The sequence below is a fragment of the Mytilus edulis genome, chromosome 6 (assembly GCF_963676685.1).
Source record: "Mytilus edulis chromosome 6, xbMytEdul2.2, whole genome shotgun sequence".
NCBI classification, from domain to species: Eukaryota; Metazoa; Mollusca; class Bivalvia; order Mytilida; family Mytilidae; genus Mytilus; species Mytilus edulis.
In genome coordinates, this window is record NC_092349.1 from 15377462 (window position 1) to 15399077 (window position 21616).

The 21616-nt window shown below is 32.2% G+C and overlaps 1 protein-coding gene across 1 annotated transcript in view; it reads right to left on the bottom strand.

The window, feature by feature from the left end:
• Window positions 1–19030, bottom strand: part of LOC139527220 (serine/threonine-protein kinase Chk2-like) — a 36118-nt gene extending 17088 nt beyond the window's left edge. The window contains exons 1-5 of the mRNA XM_071322550.1: window positions 18829–19030; window positions 14085–14209; window positions 8738–8816; window positions 7932–7997; window positions 7239–7329 (exon numbers count right to left, since the gene is read on the bottom strand). Coding sequence (XP_071178651.1) covers window positions 7239–7329; window positions 7932–7997; window positions 8738–8816; window positions 14085–14209; window positions 18829–18958 — 491 coding nt within the window. The 5' untranslated portion in view covers window positions 18959–19030. The remainder of the gene's footprint in view (window positions 1–7238; window positions 7330–7931; window positions 7998–8737; window positions 8817–14084; window positions 14210–18828) is intronic.
• Window positions 19031–21616: the final 2586 nt, after the last annotated feature.

The following is a 21616-nucleotide window of genomic DNA, read 5'->3' on the forward strand; positions in this document are numbered from 1 at the left end:
GTCGACTTTAACAGTACTAGTACTTAAAGTATTATACTGCACTGTCACTATATTTAAATCTAGTCATAAAAAAAATCACCAAAGTCCAAGTACAATACAAGACAAGAACAGACAGACAGATTCGGTATTAAGGATTATGAGAATTACGATTTTTGCTTTACCCATCACATATATATATATCGATCTTTTTTTTGATGTTATCCCTAAAACCTAAAAGTCTTAAAATACAATGAATTTTGTTATTGCTATGAGACCAGAATATTGTTGAAAAAATAGTTCAGAATGCACGATTTTGCATTATTTTTCTCAGAGCGTCTGGGGCTTTCAGCCCCCACCCCCGACCCCTCGCCCAAAATTTTTCGCCTCGCTACGCTCGCCGTATATTTTGCCTCACTTTTAAAAGAGGCTAGTTACGGCCCTGGTGTTGTCTAGTTAAAAGTAAGAAGGTTTTAACTTTATATAAATAAAAGACTTTAGCAGAAAGTTATTTTTAATATGTTTTATATTTCACAAGGAGACAACACGTTTACCAGGCTAAAGTTGGGGTCAAATATACATGTGCTGAAACATATAACTCAAAAAGAAATCATCATGGATTATCCCCTGGTAGTGTTTGTAACTTCCTTGGCAATAATTTCCTTTATTGATTTAATTTTAACAATTTTCATTATTAATTTATATTTAACCATTAACACAAATGATTAAGTTAAAACATTTCAACTTTCCAGACGCAAATGTTAAAAAACGGGAAAGAAATAAAATATCTTACAAGACATAAACATGTAAAGAATAAATGTATATTTCAGCTTAATACAAATATTTTCATAATGTTACTTTGTCATCATTTTTAAAACTAAGTTCCAAACATTATTGCTCAGTTGATATGTGTCCTTCTGATGCGGTACGAGCACAGGCACTTGTTTCTATCCATCGGAAGGTCGATTATCCATATAAATAGTTTTATATGGATAGTCGACCTTCCTATGGATAGAAACAAGTGCATGTGGGTACGAGATAACTACAATTCTCATGCAATCCCGAAAAGGGGGGTCATCACAGACAAACATGACATTAAATCGTTATCACTGAACTAGTATATATATTGTATAGGGGCCAGTTGAAGGACGCCTCCGGGTGCGGGAATTTTTCGCTGCATTGAAGACCTGTTGGTGACCTTAATTCTGCTGTTGTATGTTTTTCTATGGTCGGGTTGTTGTCTCTTTGACAAATTCCCCATTTCCATTCTCAATTTTATTATACGAACAAGAACAAACAGCTCTACGTTGCTTTGATATTCATCAATTTTCAGGAAACATTGCGAAAAATGATCTTCAATATTTCGAAAACATGTGAAATAAAATTGCTAACACGGTGGACCGTCGAGTGTCAACAAATGTAGTAGACTTGTTCACTGAAAAGACGAGGATAATGGTTTCATCTGACATTTGTTATGCAAACCCAGTTTTGATCATGATAATTAAAAAGACGTACTTTTTTTCAATCTATGTATTAATAAACTAGACAATTCCAAATTGTAAATATCTCTTCATCTGGACCGACTTGGCATCTACTACGTTTGGACGGGTCCATTTCATTAGTAAGGTGATCGATAAATATTACGGAGTTTTGACAGAAAAGGAAAACGAACTTATTGTTATGTGTTTTCAACAAGGGTTTCGTTCCGCTAAATTATTTGCGCAAATAAAGTTTGTCTATTTTTAGATTACAGGTAATAATTTGACACTACGCATTAACCTTTGTAGTGATTTTGATTTTATGATAAATGTATGAATGAACGGTAATTTTATGAATGAACAAGAGCACCTGACCTCTTAAAGAAACACAAATTAAACATAAAAAACCGTATTTATTAGGAGATAATTCAGTTAAATTTTCAATACTAAATCAACAACTGAAATGAATCCATATTTTGTTGAAATATCGTACGAACGGCGGAAAACGGAATCGCATTTATAAAAATGTACTTTTTTTCACTCGGACTTCTATGTTATTTGATAGTCAAACGGTTGACCCTTTAAATACAAAAAAAACATCTACAAGAACATATTCTGAAACTTCTTAAATCCACTAACTTTTTTTTAAAGTTTCAAGCTATGTATTGCATTAGAAAACATACATAGGTGTTAAAGAATGACTGACCAGGAGCCTGTTAAACAAAATACTATGGCTTGATCTGGGCGGAGTCTCTGATCTGGGTCACAAAGATGGCCATACGCGACGGCATAAAAGCAATTGCTTTAAAAATATGCAAAATAAATATATATTTTACCTTTCTAACAATATGTTTGTTATGCTATTTTGTCATCATTTCTAAGATTTTAGTTCGATGAAATCAGCTGTCATAAACATCGCATGACATTCTTATAATAATTTCCCGTAAACAAAAGGGGGGGGGGGGGGGGTTGTGTGCACGGACAAAGACGAAATTAAATCGTCATTTCACAATCATGAACCAGGTGCTCCGCAGGGCGCAGCTTTATACGACCGCACAGGTCGAACCCTGAACAGTTGGGGCAAGTATGGACAAAACATTCAAGCGTGATACAGCTCTGAATTTGGATTGTGATCAAATTTTTGACATTACATGGGTTTTTTTTACACAAAACAAATGTCAAGATTTTACAAATCAATTAAAGATTTCTTCTTTAAACTTTTTAAATCTAAAATTAAATAGTTGACACAGCATAGGTTTCTGACACAGAATGAATGTGGTCTAATGAACTTTAAAGTTTTTTTTTGCCTTTGAGCAATTCACTATGCTGTTGAATATTAATCCTCTCAAAAAAATGTTTGAAGAAATTTTCTTTTTATTTATGAAATCTGAAATGAGAAAAATTTAACCCCCCCCCCCCTTTTTTTTCACATCCCTGTTTTCCTTTTTCCAAAACTGATATCAATTCAAATTTCTAATGGAGTTTGCAACAATAACTACTCTTTTAAATACATCATAAAATATTAAAATGTAAAATAAAGTGCTTGTTATCACTGAATGGTAAAGATTGGTTGGTAGTAAAAGTGAATATACATTGTTTATTGTATAAAACAATAAAAATGAACCCTGAACGGTTGGGGCAAGTATGGACACAACATTCAAGCTGGATTCAGCTCTAAATTTGGATTGTGATTAAATAGTTGACACAGAATGAATGTGTTCTAATGAACTTAAAATTTTTGTTTTCTCTTAGAGCAATTCACTATGCTGTTGAATATTAATCCTCTCAAAAAAATGTTTGAAGAAATTTTCTTTTTTATTTATGAAATTTCAAATGAGAAAAATTGAACCCAATTTTTTTAATCACATCCCCCTTTCCCTTATTCCAAAACTAATCTCAATTAAAATTTCTAATGTAGTTTGCAACAATAACTGTTCATTTAAATACATCATAAAATATTAAGATGTAAAAAAACTGCTTGTTATCACTGAATGGTAAAGATTATTTTAATTTATCAGTTGGTAGTAAAAAGTGAATATACATTGTATATTGTATATAACAAAGATTTAAGTTGATTCTGGACAAAGAAAGATAACTCCAATTAAAAAAAAATCTTGCTATTGCACAATATTTTGCAATTAGATATTTCTTGCTTACTATTCTGGACAAAGAAAGATAACTCTAATTAAAAAAAAATTTGCTATTTCACAATATTGTGCAATTAGATATTTCTTGCCATTGCGCAATACTGTGCAATTGAAAAGACTTGCTATTGCACAATACTTAATATAATAATTTTAGATCCTGATTTGGACCAACTTGAAAACTGGGCCCATAATAAAAAATCTAAGTACATTTTTGGATTCAGCATATCAAAGAACCCCAAGATTTCAATTTTTGTTAAAATCAGACTAAATTTAATTTTGGACCCTTTGGACTTTAGTGTAGACCAACCAAAAATGATGAATCTACATACACAGTTAGATTTGGTATATCAAAGAACCCCATTTATTCAATTTTTGATGAAATCAAACAAAGTTTAATTTTGGACCCCGATTTGGACCAACTTGAAAACTGGGCCAATAATCAAGAATCTAAGTACATTTTTAGATTCAGCATATCAAAGAACCTAACTGATTCATTTTTTGTCAAAATCAAACTAAGTTTAATTTTGGACCCTTTGGACCTTAATGTAGACCAATTTGAAAACGGGATTAAAAGTTAAGAATCTACATACACAGTCATGACAGTTAGATTCGGCATATCAAAGAACCCCAATTATTCAATTTTGATAAAATCAAACAAAGTTTAATTTTGGACCCTTTGGCCCCTTATTCTGTTGGGACCAAAACTCCCAAAATCAATACCAACCTTCCTTTTATGGTCATAAACCTTGTGTTTAAATATCATAGATTTCTATTTACTTATACTAACGTTATGGTGCGAAAACCAAGAATAATGCTTATTTGGGCCCTTTTTTGGCCCCTAATTCCTAAACTGTTGAAACCAAAACTCCCAAAATCAATCCCAACAATTCTTTTGTGGTCATAAACCTTGTGTCAAAATTTCATAGATTTCTATTAACTTAAACTAAAGTTATAGTGCGAAAACCAAGAAAATGCTTAATTGGGTCCCTTTTTGGCCCCTAATTCCTAAACTGTTGGGACCTAAACTCCCAAAATCAATACCAACCTTCCTTTTGTAGTCATTAACATTGTGTTTAAATTTCATTGATTTCTATTTACTTAAACTAAAGTTATTGTGCGAAAACCAAGAATAATGCTTATTTGGGCCCTTTTTTGGCCCCTAATTCCTAAACTGTTGAAACCAAAACTCCCAAAATCAATCCCAACCGTTCTTTTGTGGTCATAAACCTTGTGTCAAAATTTCATAGATTTCTATTAACTTAAACTAAAGTTATAGTGCGAAAACCAAGAAAATGCTTATTTGGGCCCTTTTTGGCCCCTAATTCCTAAAATGTTGGGACCAAAACTCCCAAAATCAATACCAACCTTCCTTTTGTGGTCATAAACCTTGTGTTAAAATTTCATAGATTTCCATTCACTTTTACTAAAGTTAGAGTGCGAAAACTAAAAGTATTGGGACGACGACGACGACGACGACGCCGACGACGCCGACGCCAACGTGATAGCAATATACGACGAAATTTTTTTCAAATTTTGCGGTCGTATAAAAAACAGATTCACGTAGCTCTTAATCAATTCCAGAAAACTTGGTGAATTATGATCTTCAAGCACGGAAACTGATAATGAAAAAAAAAAACTAAAAACATCGTACGAAAACAAGTTTCAACACACGTGTCAACAAACGTAATAGACTCGTCCACTGGAAAAAAACGACAATATCGGGTTAATCTGTTGTCATGCATTCCCGTTTTTTATCCAAATGGACGAAATTTTTTTATAATCTATAAAACAAGAAAATTCCAAATGATTATTTAATATTCAGTACTTTAACTTGACGTCTTCCACCTGTCCACATTTGGACAAGTTTATTTCTATCAGATGATGCATCTTACGGACTGATGACAAATACGGGAAACAAACTTATTGTGTAATTATAGAATAACTAATCGAAGAATTCAAATAGAGAAAAATGTTCAACGAGTGACCGAACAACACATTAATTTACGAATGCGCGTAGCGCATGAGTTAATTATCAGTGTTGTTCGGTCACGAGTTGAATATTTTTCGATATTTGAATTCTTTGATTAGTTATTCTTTTTATTACATTGGCAAATGGCTCTTTTTTATGAAATTAATGTAGAAAATGTAAGGAACTATATGTTTTTCCTACGCATGTTTTGATCCGACGTTATCGACGTCTTGACAACGCCTATTGTTGTATGACGTCAGAGAGTGAAATAACCACGTTTATTTCACATGTGAAATTATCGGTTTTTATTTGACTGGGAAATCAATGTAATTCATTGCAACCAATGTAATAATTGGTTTTAAACACAGGTTTCATTTCGCAAATTTATTTCCGCAAACGACGTTTCAAGGTCAGTTATAATTGATTTGTCTATTTTTAGAAATGTAAACTGGAAGTTTTATTGTTCACTACAGAAAGTGTTATCAGTTTTGATAGTGATAAATGCATTTCATTTCATAAAAAAAAGAATATTCTAATTAATTTTCAGGGATAATGCATTTGTTAGGGTCAGCAGGAATAAAAAAAGCATGAAAAGTGAATTTGATTTTTATTCTGGAAATCCGCAAAATCGGGTCGGCGGATACGTAAACCAACAAATTATAAAAAATTCTGGCCTAATATATCTATAAAATGCTCCCCTTCCAGTGTCACGTATTGATCTACCTAGCAATTTGCTCAATCTGTGATATTGATTGAAGGCATTTATGGATGTAATCTTCTGACTTTTCAGTCTCGTTCAGTCTCGTTGAAATCTCGTTCTTGAATTATTTCCAAAACATGTGATAGAAGTGGAAAATATCAATGAATTTTAAAAATATTATAAGCAAACATAAGTCTGTGAAAAAATTGTGTATTTACAATGAATGGTTTTTGCGTAATCCAGTTTTCAAATTTTACGACCAATCAGTATTTTTAGCCAAAATTTTGAGAAAATGGGTGAGGGATACAAAAAATTATTTTACAAGAATCATGTACATCCCATATCATTTCGGTCTTTTCAAATTTCTTAGATATGTCTTTTTTCATTCATTTATAACAAAAAAGTTGAAACAATATGCATTTTGTTCTTAAAACTGAGAAAAATCACAAAAATACAAAATTGACAGCATGGTAAATTTTACAATAAAAAGCGTCAAAATATGAAAAAACTTTCTTATATTAACACCTACCTATAGTTTTTGTAAGTAAAATTTATTCAGATTGGTCCACTTCATCTTTATAGAAAGTATGAGAAAAAGTTTAACTGCGGAACTGTGATTTTTTTTCATGATAATAGCCCAAAAATAGGTAAAAATCGATGAAAAATGGGAAAATCATCAAAATTGGACATTTTCAAAGGGCCGTAGCAAAAAAAGAAGTGCACCAACATATGATTTTTTCTTCACCAATTATTTTGTTACAGTCTTATAAACCAAAAAATCAGGTTAAGAAAAAAAGTTTAATTCTAGAAATTTTTGGTTCCTCAGAGGTGTACATCCTTATATGGTCTTTGAGGATATTTACTAACCTTAATCTTTGTGCTTGATCTTGTGAATGAGTCGTCTTGGTTTATAATTTTCTTTATATAACTGACCTACTGAATTGATCCATTAACCTTTAAATACATACCTGCCTAGTGTTTTTGTTAATGTATATTTTTCTTTAATTTGATCTGGAAGTCCGGCTTCTTCATCTACACTCAGATCAAGATACATGAATGCTAAAATAGAAATAAAACTTTCAAAATTATATTCACCATTAAATGTTCAACAGCAAATGTATAATAATTCATAACTTTTTCTCGTGTTACTATAATTAGTTACCTCTCATTGTATCTTTATAATTAAAAGATGTAATTCATTCCCAAATATTACAAAGTTTCAAACAAAATACAGGGGAGGATCCAGCCATTTTAAAAAGGGGGGTTCCCAACCCAGAGTAAGGGGGGGGGGGTCCAACTATATGCTCCCATTCAAATGCATTGATCGTCCAAAAAAAAGGGGGGGGGTTCCAACCCCCGGAAGCCCCCAAGATCCGCCAAAAAAAATAGCTTTTGTTCATGTTGCATTCTGAAGTCTAGAGAATAAATTTTAACTAATATAGTATTTCTATCAGAATTAACAGGAATACTGCAGCTGTGTATTCAATACAAAGGGGATGAAACAAAAAATGGTATTGGAAACTTAGGTGTTGAAGCACAATTTCCTTAGATAATTTCCTTTTTTTCTTTTTACATACTACATGTTTATTTTGTTCAATATCCGTACAAGAGGTGATGAAAAAGAAATTGACCCCAGGGAAACCCTTGATACATGAATATACCTTTATTATTTTTCAATGCCAATGCTATTTCATCATTATTGGATAAAACCTGCTTGTTCCCTTTACCTGAAATTAAATAGAGAACATTAAACGTTTGTGAAATTTCTTTAATTCTTATCAATAAATGTATGCTTGTAGTAAACATAGTCAAGTAATACACCACTCTGAAATATGATAAGTTACATGTAGCATATCTTAAAATAGAAACAACAGCATAATACATATAGTCAGGGGCATCATGGGTATAACATGTTTATTTTTACCAGGGTACTTGAAAATGTTATATTTACATATACATTTACATTATTTATAAGTCATACTTTTTTTTAATAATTTGTAAGATTCAAATTTTCTTTTCATGCCTTGAATAATTTACTCTTAATTTTCTCCCAAAATTTATTTGCAAAAGTGATCAGTTTAAAACAGTCCCTTAAATTTTCAAGTTTTGGGTCCAATTGAAAAGGTGCATGTTTTTTTCTGGTTTGCTGGTTTTTTTTTTTTATTAGAGCTCACTCAACCTTTGACGTAAAGAACTAAATGATATTAATCATAAATTATTAAAATAAAGTAAAACTTTGAAGGAAATGCCAAGTTATTTCAAATATTTGCTTTGCATATTTGTTTGAAAAATTATGTTGCAGAACTTGAAAAATAAATGCACTATATATAACAAATCAAACCTTTCTACATTTGGGTTAACACCCAGAAACATAGAATATAGATATAGGAAGATGTGGTGTGAGTGCTTGTTTTACTTGTTTTAGTCTAACTATTTATGAGGTCATTGGGTGTTTTAAATGTCTTACCAACTTTTTCCCCATTCACAAAAGTCCCATTACTACTTGAATCTTCCAAGAATACATGAACACCAGTACTAGTTTTTTTCTACAATATAAATAAATCAACAACTAAAACACAGTGCAAAAATGAGGGTGATTTGTATCACAAAAGATGGATAATACAATTCTTCATTAGCAAATTCAATATTCATTAACTATCTTTGAATCCTTGCCTTTCTCACTCATTCAATGGTATATATAAATTTGTCAATATCTTTTGTTTTTTTGTTGTTGAAATATTTGTTGTTTTCATAGTTACAAGATATAACACAATGATGACTTCTGAATCCAAATTTTAGTCATTTTTACCAATTATGTCGGTTTGTTTTGCTGACACTTCGTTTTTAATATAATGTAATTTTATCCGACTGGCATATACAGTACGCCCAAGGAGTTTGTAATCCCAAACTCCATACTCCGATATTTTTCCTGGTGTAACACCAGGAAACTCCGACATCCCTCCCAAAATTCTCGGAGAAATTTGGGAGTATTCCCTCCGACTTCCGCGTAAATCCGCTACCTTTTGTTTATTGTATTAGCGACATCTCTCCCAGTCTGGTGTGACGCGGTGTGACACCAGGTAATTAATTGCCCTAATCCGTCTGATCTATGCCGGCACGCGACAGTCAAGGTATGTGAAATTTCTAATGTAATTAAACAATTGGATTTCCTGTCTATTGATTATCAGGTTATATCTGATTGCTTGAAACAAATGAAAGATTAAAATAAAAAGCAAAACGTTGTTGTTAATTCTTTCAATCTTTCAATTACACTGTACATTTTAATCAAGTTTTTAAACAACTATATTTGATTTTGACTTCCGTTTTTTTATCAGTAAATAAATATTTAATTTACTAAAAGAGATATAATTGTGCAACAATAAACGGAGAATAAATGAGGGCAGTTTAAAGAAAAATTACACGTCTCAAAGTTTTTTATACTACAAGTAAAAAAGAAAATATTATTCACTATCTGTTATGCTAATAATTCTACGCCATTTCCATTTTACGATTAAAAAATAAAAGTTTTAAAATCCAAAACGTTGTTGTTAATGCTTTCAATTGCATTAAAGTTTTATAAAAAAAATCTATACTTGATTATGACCTCGTTTTTTATTTATCGGTAATTTTTATAACTTACGAAAAGAGACATACTTGCGTGAAAATAAACGGAAACTAACGCTGAAGGTATAAAATGTGAGCAGTGAGTTTAAAGAAAATTACGTGTCTTAAAACTTGTATATGCAAGTAAAAAAGAAAATACTATTCACCATTCGTTATGCTTAATAAGTCTACGGCATTTTCTCTTCGCGATTAGCATTACTTTAGGATATAATACATTTCGGGTACAACAGGAATACTGCTATAGCTGCATCAACTCGTCGTTGCATAATATTCATTTACGCACAATGAATGTAAACTTTTGTGTTGTATTTAGAACAGTGATCTTTAAATATTTTTAAAACAATTAATTGCCGTGGGAAGACGACACGCATCTCAGTGATCAACAGTGCGTGGTTGAACTTGAACTTGACTTCGCTCACAATATTGAATGCTAAAAATAGTGACATCAATTTTGTCCACGAGATTTTTATTTGGCGGGAAATAGTATCATGTAACAGTAAACTCAGGTGACCTTTCTGGATAACCGTGGGAAAATTCATTGAAGGTTTAAACTTGCTTTGTAATGATTGACATTTGTGTGCGTTAAGATTGAGGCTCTAGAAGGTCCTTTTACAATTGATTAACCGGATTCTAAATTTTATTCCTTTTCTGAATAAACGAACATCAGCCTTTTATTTATACGTTTCTCAGTCAACAGAGGACATAAACCTGGACATTATTTATACTTCCATAGTCAACACTATACATTAATGGTAGATGAAAACAGGATGCATGTCGTTCAGTTCCTGATGGGCGTTGGTAGAGATCCTCTGTGAAAATGTGTCGATCGTAAAAATCCGATCCACATTTTTTTTTACATATTTCTTTCTTGTACGATATAATTTCATTTTAATATTCTATAGTATAAATTGTTGAAATACTTCTTTTTATATTTCGCCGAGGACTTTTAACGAGCAGTAAAATACGGATTGCGCCAATCCAATTTTATTTAAAAAAATAAAAGATCAATAACAGATCATAACAGATAAAAAAACACATGATTTTATTTCTTCATATAATTAAATAAGGTTGTGATTATTGTGTTGTGTCTGGGCGGGGAATTATCTCAGTATTTATGAATATAGGGCTGCCACATTGCATACAAAACTATTTGTTTCTTTTTTAAATTCAAATATTTCAAGTCGGTAATCTACCGAGGTAGTGAAACATAATATTTTACATTTCAAAATAAATTGAAAGTAACAGAGTTCACTTGTTGGTCCGATAAATTAACTCTAGGGTTTGATTTAGATTGGACAAATTACCGTAAAAACATCATTTTGTTTTAAGCCAGTTGATATTAATTATATAATATTAAACTATTAATGAACCGGATATTGCTCACTGAGTAGGTCATAAAAGGTTCTAATTGTGGTAAAATCATCTTTGTTGAAACTTTGTTGAAAAAACAAAAATTATGACCTGATCGGACTATAATGAAAATACTAAATAAGTGTTTTATTCGTATTTTTATACGTTTTTACGTTTTATTTCATATGACAATGACATGGGCATATACATACAAGAATAATTATCTTATTTTAAATAAAAATGTCACACTTTTATCTGACAATGAATGGACATTTAAAAAACGTATTTTAAAGCATACAGGTGCAATCAAGATCGATTAAATGTACAAAGGTAATAAATCTGGCTAATCCGATTATGTTGTCACGCGTCATTAATTTTTAGTGTATCCGATGGGCTTAAAACCAATTAACAGCCACGCGGTGTTGGGAGAGAATCTTTGGAGGAAATTGGGAGTAGAATCCGTGATTCGCGGTGTCACACCGCTACACTCGGAAATCGGTGATAAAAGTTCGCGATTACAAACTCTCTGGGCGTACTGTAAGTGAAAGGTTTATCTAGCAATGAAGCAGGTTCAATCCACAATTTTCTACATAAGAAAATGTCTGAACTAAAGTCAAGAATATGACAGTTGTTATCAATTTGTTTGATGTGTTTGAGCTTTTGATTTTGCCATTTACTAATGGACTTTCCTTTTAGAATTTTCCCCTGAATTTGGTATTTTTTGTTATATCTTTTTTTTAGGTATACATAATATTCCAACCTGATGAACATGATCAATATGTTACAGACTTCCTGATATCCAACATAGGAATGTCATGATTACATGTATTCATCTGGCTGACCAGTTTAAAATGTACTATACCGTAGGCCTGGAAACACTGGTGTTTTTTATTATCTGTATCAGTTTAAAATCTACTGTACTATAGACTCGGAAACACTGTTTTTTTTTTATCTGTATCAGTTTAAAATGTACTATACTATACTCATGTGTTTCTCAGTGTTCTCCCCAGAAATTTTGGATAGCATCACATTTTGCGTAAATAAAAATAACTATTTTTTTAATTTCGTTTGTCGCGTCGCGTTGATGCTCTATTTCCTTCATATGTTTTAGTTTATATTGTTCAATTCATAACTGAGAAAACAATTAAACTATAATCACAAAAACAGACTATTTGTTAGATAACTTTGTTAAAAATACATATCATTTTAATGTAAAAATAAGAAACAACTGGTTCAGTTTATGTTTTCTTTATTCATTTATAGTTACAGAATTATTTTTTTCCTCTTGTGCCAAATAAAAATAAATACATGTATGTGGTTTCAGTTACCCAACAATAAGTCAAATGAATGAATGGTTCATTATAGATCAACCTGTATATATACAAAAATAAATATCTAGTACACAAAATTCACTATTTTTTATAGTATATCAAGTAAAGATAAAGTAGCAAAAGTAGCAAAAAAAAAATCAATTTAAATTTTTTTTTTTATCATGTTTATGAAATCCATTGTTTCATGGCACTTAATGAATTAGTTCCAGTTGTTTCTTATTTTTACATTAAAATGATATGTATTTTTAACAAAGTTATCTAACAAATAGTCTGTTAAAGCGTAGTTTTCTCTCTCGGTATATTTTTTCTGTCTACTGTCCATCTGTTGTCATTATCGTGAAAATGCGGATTTTTGTCATATCTGGTCCGGTTCTGATCCGTAGTTTACACAAAAATGTGCAATGGCGGCCGTAGAAAAATTTACGAAAATGAGTCCAAGAATAAACATTGTTGACAAGAGATTGTGAATGAATAAGACGCTTTTAATGCATTAAATGGATTAAACATAAACTTAAGCCAATTATGATAACTTTTTAAAGAAGTATTAAACTTATTTTAGCTCTAAACCAAAATTCTCGCTCTCGTATTACTGGAAGAGAAAGAAAGTAATTTTTGGAGAGTTTCACAAATAAACGACCTTTTTAAAAAAAATAAAAATCGTTTCAATCTTTGAAGTTTCGTAATACAAAACGTAGATTTCGAATTGTTTTGTGATTGCATTTTTCCATGTTGAAATTGGTTATTGCAGACAAGTGGTATTAGTCATGTCACAAGTGTCAGCTTGGGATATTCGCATCCAAACAGTTATCACCCTGAGGGCAATTAACACCTAGCTATTTAATCTCTTAATTGCCTTTAGTGTCCGACTTAAAGGGATTACAATTAAAGGTGATATAATTTTTATGATCATAATCAATAATAGATGAAAGTTTAAAATTGAGGACAAGTAAAATAGCATCTTCAAAATAATTATAGCGTCGCGGGAATAATTATAGCGTCGCGGGAATTATTATAGCATCACGGTGAAAAAATATAGCGTCGTGGTACCGCGACGCTAAAACGGCCTGGGAACACTGTTTCTTATCCCACTTAGTCATGTAACTTGTAAGTTTAAAATGTACTTAATAAAATTGAGAATGGAAATGGGGAATGTGTCCAAGAGACAACATCCCGACCATAGAAAAAACAACAGCAGAAGGTCACCAACAGGTCTTCAATGTAGCGAGAAATTCCCACACCCGGAGGCGTCCTTGAAACACTGCTGTTTCTTACCTGAATCAGTTTAAAATGTGGTATAGACTTTGGTCATTATGGAAGGCCATACATTGACCTATTAGTGTACAATTTTTGTGTCCTTTGGTTCTCTTGTAAAGAGTTGTCTCATGGGGAATCATACCCCATCTTCTTTTTTATCATGTTTATATTTACTTTCATTATCATTATTATTGGAATATTGGTGATTCCTACACACAAATCATTTTAAAGTGTTCGGCTGCAGGTATATCTTACCCGAATCAGTTTGAAATGTACTTTACTATAGGCCTGGAAACACTGGTGTTTTTTAGCATTTGCCGTGTTAAAAGGAATATCACAGTTCTCTCCACGTCCAAAGCAGTATTCCTCTTTTGTTAAATCTGAAAAAAAAGAACTTTATACATTTTCTTTCTATTTGAACTAATAAAATTGGAAAATGTAGAACAAACAAGTCTAACAAGCATGACCAAGAGATTATTACTTACTAAACCAATAAAATGAATTAAAACAGGCTTAACAAAACAACTTTTTTCTAGTCCAGTGGTCAGTATAACAAGTAAATGTATGACAAGTTTAATTTGGTACAAATATAGATGCAATACCTGATTATCTACACAATACTATTTGATTATTGCTTTTAAGAGATTACAAACGTGTAGTCTGTAGTCTTAGATGCTTTATACAACTTACTGAACACTATATATAATATGGGGGCAAAGTCCCCAATTACAGTAGAAAAATCAATAAAATTCCAAACATTTGGAGGTCATCGTAATGCGATTTAATTCGAAGTGTATGCATGTTTCCTCAATCTTACACTATTGATTGTCATGGTTTTGACTTTTAATGTTCATTATGGGCTCAAACACAAACTTCAAAAATTGAAATAGGACAAAATTGGGTTTTTGGAGGGGTGGGCTTTCCTTCGAGGTCTGAAACACGGAGTTATGAGGACTGAAACCTTGACAAACAAGGTAAACCTGAAGGCATAAATGTATAACTACTGTTTGTGTTTGTTGTCAAAATACGCCAAGAAAACAACCACTTCCGGTAGCAAGTCCAGTTAAAGTTCAAAATCGGACATTTTATGAATATTAGTGCAAGTGACATTCTTTTGACAGATGTACCCAAATCAGCCCCCCTCTTTCATGGGAAAAATTTGGTTGATTATATAGGAAATCACTGAAGCATGACTAAAGCAGGCCCCCCTCGAGCTCCCTTTTCTTGGGAAAAATTTGGTTGATTATATATATAGGACATCACTGAAGCATGACTTGAGCAAGTCCCCCCCCCCTTTTAGGTCAGTCAGCAGGCCCCCCTTATGAAAAGTTCTGGATCTGCCACTGCTGATAATCTGGGAACAGTATACCTAACGGGAAATGAATCTGATACGCTTTTCAGTGTAAAATTGAAAAAATCTCGGACTCCCCGAGACTTATGGATTTTGGTAGCGTCTGACTGATCAACTATTGGAACTGCTCAATAAATAAACCACATAACTCTATAATCGTAAATAAAAACAAGTTTTATCATTTAGAAGATATATTTTGTCATATAAATTTACTAAAATAAGTTTGATTTATTTGATGTGAAGTGTTTTATAATAGTTTGGGAAATTGTAAATTATCACGGCAATGACCGCCATTTTTTTATTACCTTGTTTGCATTCTGCACAGTTCTCTGATGAACTGCTTGCGATTTTAACAAATTTGAAGTGACAGAATACTAGTTTGATACACTAACATCACTATAAAACTAGTTTGAATGACATTTTATTGATATTATCAGAATTTTTTAGGATAATAGTGAATCCGTTTTAAACACATGTCGGTTTCCGTATTGTTACTTTTGTATCTTTATTTACGATGGCACGACAATAAAATCGACTACAATCAGGTAGTGTCAAGTCCCGTCAATATGGTTACATCTTCTTACATCAGACTCGGACTTCTCTTGAACTGAATTTTAATGTGCGTATTGTTATGCGTTTACTTTTTTACATTGGTTAGAGGTATAGGGGGAGGGTTGAGATCTCACAAACATGTTTAACCCCGCCGCATTTTTGCGCCTATCCCAAGTCAGGAGCCTCTGGCCTTTGTTAGTCTTGTATTATTTTAATTTTAGTTTCTTGTGTACAATTTGGAAATTAGTATGGCGTTCATTATCACTGGACTAGTATATATTTGTTTAGGGGCCAGCTGAAGGACGCCTCCGGGTGCGGGAATTTCTCGCTACATTGAAGACCTGTTGGTGACCCTCTGCTGTTGTTTTTTATTTGGTCGGGTTGTTGTCTCTTTGACACATTCCCCATTTCCATTCTCAATTTTATGTATATGTTCCTGTGATAATCTAAGGATTAGTTTTTAAAATCAACCATTACAAAATTATGCATAAGCCTAATGTTGGCAGTTATTATTTGTAAAACAACCAACCATTTCAGATAAATTGGAATCATTTTGAGAGATGAAAATAAAATCATTGTTACTCATTTGGTATGATGAACAGGGTTGGCAAAAACCCGGGTTTTATGAGTATTGCCCAGCCCAGTGGGAAATACTGGGAAAACCCGGGTTTTATTGGGTTTTAGTGGGTAATACTGGGTAATATAAAATATTTGTCTGAATTTTAAAGAGGATTCAGAGATAAACACAAATGCAATACATTTAATAAGATATTTATACCCCATTTTGTTTGTTTAGCATTTGTCTAGATTGGCAAACTGTAAATAGAAAGCAAGTAAACCATTTTTTTTCAAATGAATATAGCTCCTATTAAGAATTGCATGTATTAAAGAAACATCACATTTAAATAATGTATATGTACTGTCACTAATTTAATAAGTAATTATTCAGATTAGAACACAGATTTGTTTATGTAACAATAATTAGTCCTTTCAATTTTATAAGTGTTAATGGCATGACCCTGTAGGGTGTTTATTTAGCAATATGAATGTATAACAATTAAAATTAACAATTCACTTAACCCTTTCGCCGATGAGTCCCGGTTTACCGGGATTCACGCTTCAGACAGCTGACGATGAGTCCCGTTTTACCGGGATCGGAATACCTCTTTTATATTTCCCGCTCAAAACAGTGCAAACATGAGTTATCTTTCTTTGATGAATACCCGGATGAAAGTGTAAACATGGCGCTTCCGTTTGTTGAAAACCGTGTCAAAATCAGACGAAATTTACGGAATTTACAAGAATTTGAAATGAGGGAACATTTTTTTTGAAAGAATATGGAAGAATTGAAGCCAAACTAGTATACTTTTTTGACATAAAATGTCGTTTTATGTACAAAACATTTGGAATGGACATCGTTCAGTGCGAGGAATTTGTACAGCCTCATAAAATTTTTCAATTTATGCCGTTTTGGGTTAAAAAATTACGATTTGGGGTCTTAGAGCAGAATTTTGAGAATTTCACCTAGATAATGCCGAAAATTTGAAAATTTGAATATTTTATGAAGAATAAATTATCAAAACATGAACAAAACTGTGAACATGATGTTAGTGAATGAAATAAATACATACCTGCCAACTTTTGAAAATGGCCATGGGGGTTTTTGTGCGCGGCACCATTTTTGAGGGTAGAATTTTTCGCGCCATTTTTTCGTGTGATGATTTGGCTCCTAAAAGTGGCTGACATACTTCTTTTTTGGGGGGTGATAGTTGAAGATGCTGTTATATTAACCCATCTTTTTTAAATTGTTTGATTGTTGTATTCTTTTTGTTGAGATAAACACCAGTAAGATGACTTTATGTTTGTCTGATACATTGTCAAGAAATTAAAAAAGTAATAATTTTAATAATTTGATAACAAAAAAACAACAATATATTATATAGATCAATATCACAAGTTGTAATGTCAAACAGTCTTGGTGATGTGTTGTGCGTTGAATGACTTCTGGTGAAGAGCAGTACTAGAATGTTTGGAGACATCATTAAGGCCACCGTGGTCAACTGTAAAGTCTCTGTTGCAAACTTTACAAAAGGCATGTAGCAATCCTAACGTTGATTTAGACAACCAGCCCCTGTACTTGACATTATTCTCCCAAATCAAGTATTTGCACGAAGCAACACGATTTTTCTTCTTAGGCGGTGACAGAACCATTTTGCAAGTGATAACTTTTGATAAACAACTAAAAATACCTAACAATCTTTGATTCTTTGATTGTTTACTATGCCGACATTAATCAACTGGTGAATGCGTGATCACTAAATTTTGATTGGATGAAATTTGCCAGACACGATTTGTCTCCCTTGGGAAAACTTTTCAAAAGTTCAAAATCGGGAACAAAAATATTTTTCGTGTAAATATTACTAAAATCGTGTTTTTTGGCTATTTTCACGATCACGATCGTGTAATCGGGACAGAGGGTCAAAATCGTGTAGTACACGCCTAAATCGTGAAAGTTGGCAGGTATGTAAATACACAAATAACTACAAACAAGTTTTTATTGACATTTATTATGAAGATCTCCCACTTGAGTAATAGTAGCCAGGGAAGCCATCGTCTCAGAGTAGCTTCTGTCTGGGCAGCAATCGGTGAAAGGGTTAAACACTGCAATAAGATGCATTTTTCAAAGTTTGGATTATTGAAACAATACTTGGTAATCATGGTAATTAAAAGGTATCTTTTAATGTGCACTATTCTGCCTACATATAACATTTCTAGAGAAGAGAATGAAATTGAATTTTCTAGAAATGACTGTCAATGGTTATCTGTATAAAAAGGATATATTTAGCTGTTATACTATGAAACTATAACAAGTCTTTACTATTTTGTGTATAAATAAGCTTAAAAAATCATATTGCCCAGTAATGCCCACTATCACCATGATCACCCATTTCTGGGAGTATTGCCCAGCCCGGGAAAACGGGGGTGTTTTCCCGGTGGGTAATACTTTGCCAACCTTGATGATGAACCTTATATACCAGAGGCAGAGTAAATAAAAACACACAAAAACATGTACGATTTTCTATGCATGTTTTTTACCGACTGCAATAAAACTTGATCCAAGTGGAAACATTCTCCCCCACACTTCTGCATTGTCTTCATTTTCTTCGCTGTCAACTCCATCAATGAAATCCGAAGGGACTGTTTGCATATTATCATGAATATCCATGTCTTAATTTTTTCTGTTTACAGTTGCACAAGCGGACCGGCAACACACATGCGCATCATCTAAATCGTTAGAGTGATTTAAATTAAAATATATAATATAAGAGTCGTATATCGAGTCAATTGAATTTCCGGATTGTGTTATTTTTTAAAAGAAATTTAGAATTAGGTAATTTAAAAAAAAAAGAGTCTAAGAACATGCCCCCACCTAAGGCCGTGTTCACATTGACCTAAACTCGGTGTTGTGTAAGTGTAACTCACACGTAAACTAAACAAAATTACGTTCCCATTGATAAAATTCAATGTTTACATGTAGTGTAAAACATGTTTTGTCTACATGCAGTCGATACTCGATGTAGGCCTTGTGTATATTAAGTGTACACAAAACTAGGCATTTAAAACATTAGTTTCACCGTGTATATTTAAGGAAGAAACAATTTTTGAATAAAATTGATATTTATAACAGTTATTAATAAAGTTCTTTACAGAAATATTTGTCTAAACTTGATATATTTATTTGGGTATTTTTAAACTTAACGTAGCTTTATTGAAGCCCTTATCAAGACTCAAAGCAGCATCATTGCCGAACACAAAATTCATTTGAAAATTAAGGTCTTTCCGAATCGACTTGACTTGTACAGAAATGTTTGCCACTGGTCTTTACTGAAACAACGATTCACTCATAAATGCATTACTTAAAAAGTGTGAGGTAAATGTATTGTTTGTCTAGTACATGTATCTCGGATCCGTTAAATTACTCTTAAAACTAAAAAAAAACATTACCCCCTCCCTTTGTCAAATACTCCTTGGAGAAGAAATACCATTTGAAACAAACAGAAAAGATAGGAATAATATGGTGATCCCTAATATATCATTTCCTCTTCTCCTTCAATCTCTGTACCGATGTAATGCATTGGCTTTATGAGATAAAATATATATATTTTTCGCCTGTAAGCACGCTGCTGCAGCCTACGTTTTCTAATGCTAAATCGAGACATCTTTATTATTTTTAAACTACTGCAAATCATCAAAATGGCTTTCATAAAGAAGCAGCCACTTGACTTAAAAAAAAAAGGGAGGGGTATTTTGTTAATTAATCTGAGCCAGAAATTTTTCCGCGCAAACGTTTTATTCCGGGGTTTTTTCGATGCTGGTAATCAATTTTTTTTTCAACATTTAACGCTATAATGTATGGGGAAACTCTTGATTTAGAATATTTTTGTATCATCGGTAGGACCTTTTTTTTTTTATCCAATTGGGGTTCGAAATATTTCCATCGAGACCCCCGTCCCCGATTTGAAGTCAAATGGTCGTTCCCTTACTGCTAGAAAAGTTTCCGAAAACTTTGCATTCGGTTCAACGTAATGAACATTTAAATAACATAGAGTTTACAAGTGTGATCAAATCTTATGTACAGGTAATTAAACAAGGTGTATAGATGTGAACAAATTTAATGTGAAACCAATGTCCAGTACATTAAACTAATTGTAAACAAGTTTATTATACATGGCGTTTGGTGTGAACACGGCCTAAGATGAGTCGCTGATTCATAAAAAAATGTTTTAAAAAGAAGGTTTAGAAGGAGACATTCAAGCACCAGCTATAGTTTATTTTTACACACATTTATCATTTGAACTCAGTTGGAAAACAGATATATAATATCATTACACATATATGTTACATATGAATTTTGTGGATATTCGAAAATCAAATTTCGAAAATAATACTTAAAATGAATAAACAAATTAAAACACAAATTTTTGCGATTTTATTCAAACTTCAAGTCCTTGCAAAGCATTTTTTTTCGTTCAGAAAAAAAATTCCTAGATTCAAGATTCAAGATTGAAAGTTTTATTTAGAGTCGATATTCAATAAACTACATAACACAAGCTCTAGTGAGCTTTTCAAATCGACTTAACAAGTAACTATATACAGTGCTTAGTGGAAATACGATCTACTGGGCATTTTAATTTGCAAAATAACTGGATATATTACACGATGGATGAATTTTCTAATTATTGTTTGTGTACAAATGGCGCCGGTCAGTATGTCAACAACTTGATGACGAGTAATGGACATGTGCCTGTAAGTACTTTTAATTATAACATTGCTTCACCAAGCGAAAGAAAACACCAATCAGATCAAATGGCTGAACACTTCATCGAATCTGATAATATAAACAAGAAAAGTAGATGTGATTTGAGCTACTCGAGTGCACCCTCGGCGATTGATAGCGAAAATTCCCAAAATAGACTTGAATATTTAATTCTTCAATTGTCGGCAAATTTTACATCTATGAGTATAAGCTTAGAAAAAAGAATTGATGACCTCAAAACTAACATGGAGGAAAAAATATCAGTAAAAGTGTCCGAAAGAATTATGGTTCATCATAACCTTTTGGCTAAAATGGCCGTATTTACACCCCAAATTTTACTCTGAGTACAGACTAACCTATACACCTGCAACAGTTTTAAGGGATGGCAGGAACTAGATATATAAATTTTAAATGCATTTTGTGTTTCAGAAAATTATAAACTTTTCTAGATTTTGCTATCCATTTTTTTTTTCGTTCCTGCAGAAGGTGCAAAAATTAACTAAGTAGTGAAAACGATTGAGAAGCTCCCCTCATATAATCAATGTTGTGAGTAGTATTGATTTAAAT